The sequence below is a fragment of the Aegilops tauschii genome, chromosome 4 (assembly GCF_002575655.3).
Source record: "Aegilops tauschii subsp. strangulata cultivar AL8/78 chromosome 4, Aet v6.0, whole genome shotgun sequence".
Lineage (NCBI taxonomy): Eukaryota > Viridiplantae > Streptophyta > Magnoliopsida > Poales > Poaceae > Aegilops > Aegilops tauschii.
In genome coordinates, this window is record NC_053038.3 from 511034816 (window position 1) to 511038227 (window position 3412).

Here is a 3412-nt window from a genome sequence, read left to right on the forward strand (position 1 = left end):
CTGACCGCTTTGTCTACTGAGCGAGCGCAAGTGTTCCTCAAATGGCGCAGCAACTCCCTTTCGAGGCCACTCCATTTGCACAACGAAAACATCGGAGCGCACACACACACGACACTAGTGACAATCACTCAATCATCTTCAGATGAGGTCGTGCACATACTACATCACCCGATATATGAAACCAACGGGAGAAAACAGTAGAACAAGCTTGCCGTTTCTGCATGACAGGAGGGCCTTCTTAAGCTTATCGCCCAACGGATACTTGCGCTCCAACGTCGGCCCCCCCACGCACTACTCCCGGCTCTGCTCTGCTCTCTGCTCTCTGCTCATATAAAGCCCGACCCAACGGACGCAACGAAACACCAGCTCGCACTCACTCCACACACACTAGCGAACCATCACCGTGAAGCCACGATCGAGCGCGCTCATGGGGGCGGGGCAACGCGGTGAGAGAGGTGGTATGTCGACGAGCAAGAGGTCGAGGCTGGCGGCGGCGGCGGACGCGGCGTCGTGGTGCCTCGCGCTGTCGGCGCTGGCGGCGCTGCTGCTCGTGTGCTCGCTCGGGGAGACGTCGGAGGCCGCGGTGGTGCTGCGGGGCGCGTCGCTGTCGGCGCGGTGGCGGCCGTGCGAGGAGATCTACGTGGTGGCGGAGGGCGAGACGCTGCACGGCATCAGCGACCGCTGCGGTGACCCCTACATCCTGGAGCGCAACCCGCACGTCCACGACCCCGACGACGTCTTCCCCGGCCTCGTCCTCAGGATCACGCCCTTCAGCCCCAGGCCGTCCGTCTTCGGTAGCCCCCCGTAGCTAAATCAAGAAAGAAGAAGAAGAGTTCTGTTGAGCATCATTGTTATTATGGAAACATAGAATAGCGTAGGATTTATTCCACCTTGTCTTGTACTTCAAGATGACCTTGTACACGTATATATGTATGCCCATGGGGCTCAAGCAAATAAAACGGAGAACTATTTCACCAATCCTTCTCTCCCTTCTAACATGGTATCAGTTTCCGGGTTCTAAACCCTAGCCGCCCGTCACTTCCACTCCGCGCGCCGCCCCCGGGGCAGTCGGCCTTCATGACTGCCGCACCGCCCGTACCTAGGGTTCATCCGCCGATCGTGTTAATCGACTGCCCTAGAAGTCTTTTTCTCGATCCATTGATTGGGGTTTTGTTTCTCGTCGAATGATTGATCGGTGTTATTCTTCTTTGGTTTTCCGATACATGATCGGATTGAGTCGCCCATCGTCGCTTGTCGTCTGCATCGCGCGTCGTCGTCCATCACATCGCCCAGCACCGCGTGGCCCCGAGAGCTCTCACGCGGCACCCGCGCGAGATTGGTTTTCCGTGTGGCTGCGGTGGGCATTGGATTCTGTGCTGTTCAAAGCACGATTACATGTTCGTGCTTGCATACATGTACGTGCATGATTATAGCCCTCTTACACAGATTGGCCGCCCGCCCTGGTACATCCGATCGCGGATGCAAGTCGCCGCTGCCTCGTCGCTTGGCCGCATCTTCTGGATCTCGTTCGCCGAGCTTTCGGTCCGATCAACCGAACGCTGCTGCGTCGAATCGTTGGAAGATCGTCTTCAAGTACAGCGCGTCTCTTCGCCGATCGAGCAACGAGTTGCAGCTGCTTCATCTTTTTTGACCGCAGCTTGCCGCCCCGTGGTTTTTCCCGTGGCTGCACCGATCTGCACCGCCGCTGCGTCGCCCCTTCGGGCCGTAGTGCTGCGGCACGTGATCCCCGCCGCCGCCCTGAGGCCGTTTCCGTGGTTGCACCACCTCGCGCGCTGCCGCTGCGTCGCCCCTTCGGGCCGTAGTGCCGCGGCCCGCGGTCAACCACCGCACCGAGGCCGTCCGCTTCAGGCCGTCCCCGAGGCCGCACCGACCCTCGCGCTGCTGCTGCGTCGCCCCGTCGGGCCGTAGCGAGCGTAGCACGCGATCCCTGCAACCGCCCTGAGGTCTTCCCCGCCGTCGCCCCGACCTGCCCGCCGCCGCTGCGTCGCCCCTTTGGGCCGTAATGCTGCGGCCCGCGGTCCACCGCCGTCCACGCGCGTTGACTTCCACGTGATATGTGCCGCACCGCCTCCCCTGGCACGGGAACGTCACCGTCCGCGCCGGTCTTCGTCACGCTGTCGAGTTCATTATCGCCTACTTCGAGCACCGCCGCCGCCGCCGCCTCCTTAGGCCGCCGCCGCCGCCGCTGCTCTTCTTCCGCGGCTCCACGGCGACTACCTCGACTACGGCTACACCACCTACGCTCTCGGCTACCTCGAGGGCACAAGGGCTACCGTCTTGCTTGAGCAACCTCGTCGGTTTCCACTCCAGCCACGACTCCGCGATGCATCGACCGTTACGACTGTGGGGGGGTGTCCGTCGGCTTGCCTTCGGATTCTTCTTCAGTCTCACCGTCTGCGTCGCTACCATTGTGACTGCGGGGGGATGTTGAGCATCATTGTTATTATGGAAACATAGGATGGCGTAGGATTTATTCCACCTTGCCTTGTACTCCAAGATGACCTTATACTCATATATATATATATATATATGCCCATGGGGCTCAAGCAATAAAACGGAGAACTATTCCACCAATCCTTCTCTCCATTCTAACAAGTTCGATTCTTCTGAAGAATCATTCCAGTTCGCTCTGAAGAACTCTGATTTACGAGTAACCTCGCTAGTCTTAGTGGTAGAGGACAGACTGTCAGAGTTCACTGATGGATATATGCCTTGTTTCCTTGTAATTCTCTCTTATACTTTGTGCGTGGGAAATTGGCGAGGCCATTTTTTTTGTTGAGAGAAAAACTGCTAAACTTTATTCATTCAAAGGAATGTTTTTTTTGTGATAGAAAGAGAGTTTTATTCCATATGCATAGGGTTACAATCAAGAGGCACCAAATCCTCGAAACAAGGAGGGCTTCTCCCTAGCCATACAGCAGTAGTGAACTCCGTACGACTATACAATGCCAACTGATGTGCTACCCTATTTTGCTCATGCTTGATTTTTGATGGAACAAACTCCCGAGTCTCCATATGATGCTTGATCTCCGTCACCAAGTGTCCATAAGCTGACCTGGTTAAGCTCTCCCCGGTCAATGCTGCCAACGCCGATGCTGAGTCTGACTGCACAACAATTGGCATGGAACAATGCTGCACGACCAGTGCCATGCCTTGCATGATCGCATGCAGTTCCGCTTCCAACGCGTCGTTGCAATTGAATATACACCTGTATGCTGCAAAGATTACACTCCCATCTTGACGTCGAAGGATCATACCCGCCGCAGCAGACCCGTCCTCCTGCATGAAAGCACCGTCCACCGAGAGGGCAACGAATTCAGCCGGCGGCCGCGGCCAAGCCAAAGGGGTGCTCGGCCTGGGAACCACGTGTGGAGCCTCTTGCGCACTCGGC

General features: G+C 57.2%; 1 protein-coding gene across 1 annotated transcript; it reads left to right on the top strand.

The window, feature by feature from the left end:
* Positions 1 to 368: 368 nt before the first annotated feature.
* On the top strand, positions 369 to 963 carry LOC109777086 (uncharacterized). The gene has a single exon (XM_020335739.3). It carries the CDS (start codon positions 428 to 430, stop codon positions 806 to 808), a length of 381 nt encoding a protein of 126 aa, XP_020191328.1. The 5' UTR covers positions 369 to 427; the 3' UTR covers positions 809 to 963.
* The last annotated feature ends 2449 nt before the right edge of the window (positions 964 to 3412 follow it).

What these genes read in the sequence shown, in the direction of transcription:
- LOC109777086 (XM_020335739.3), top strand. Translation starts at nt 428, where the DNA reads ATGGGGGCGGGGCAACGCGGTGAGAGAGGTGGTATGTCGACGAGCAAG.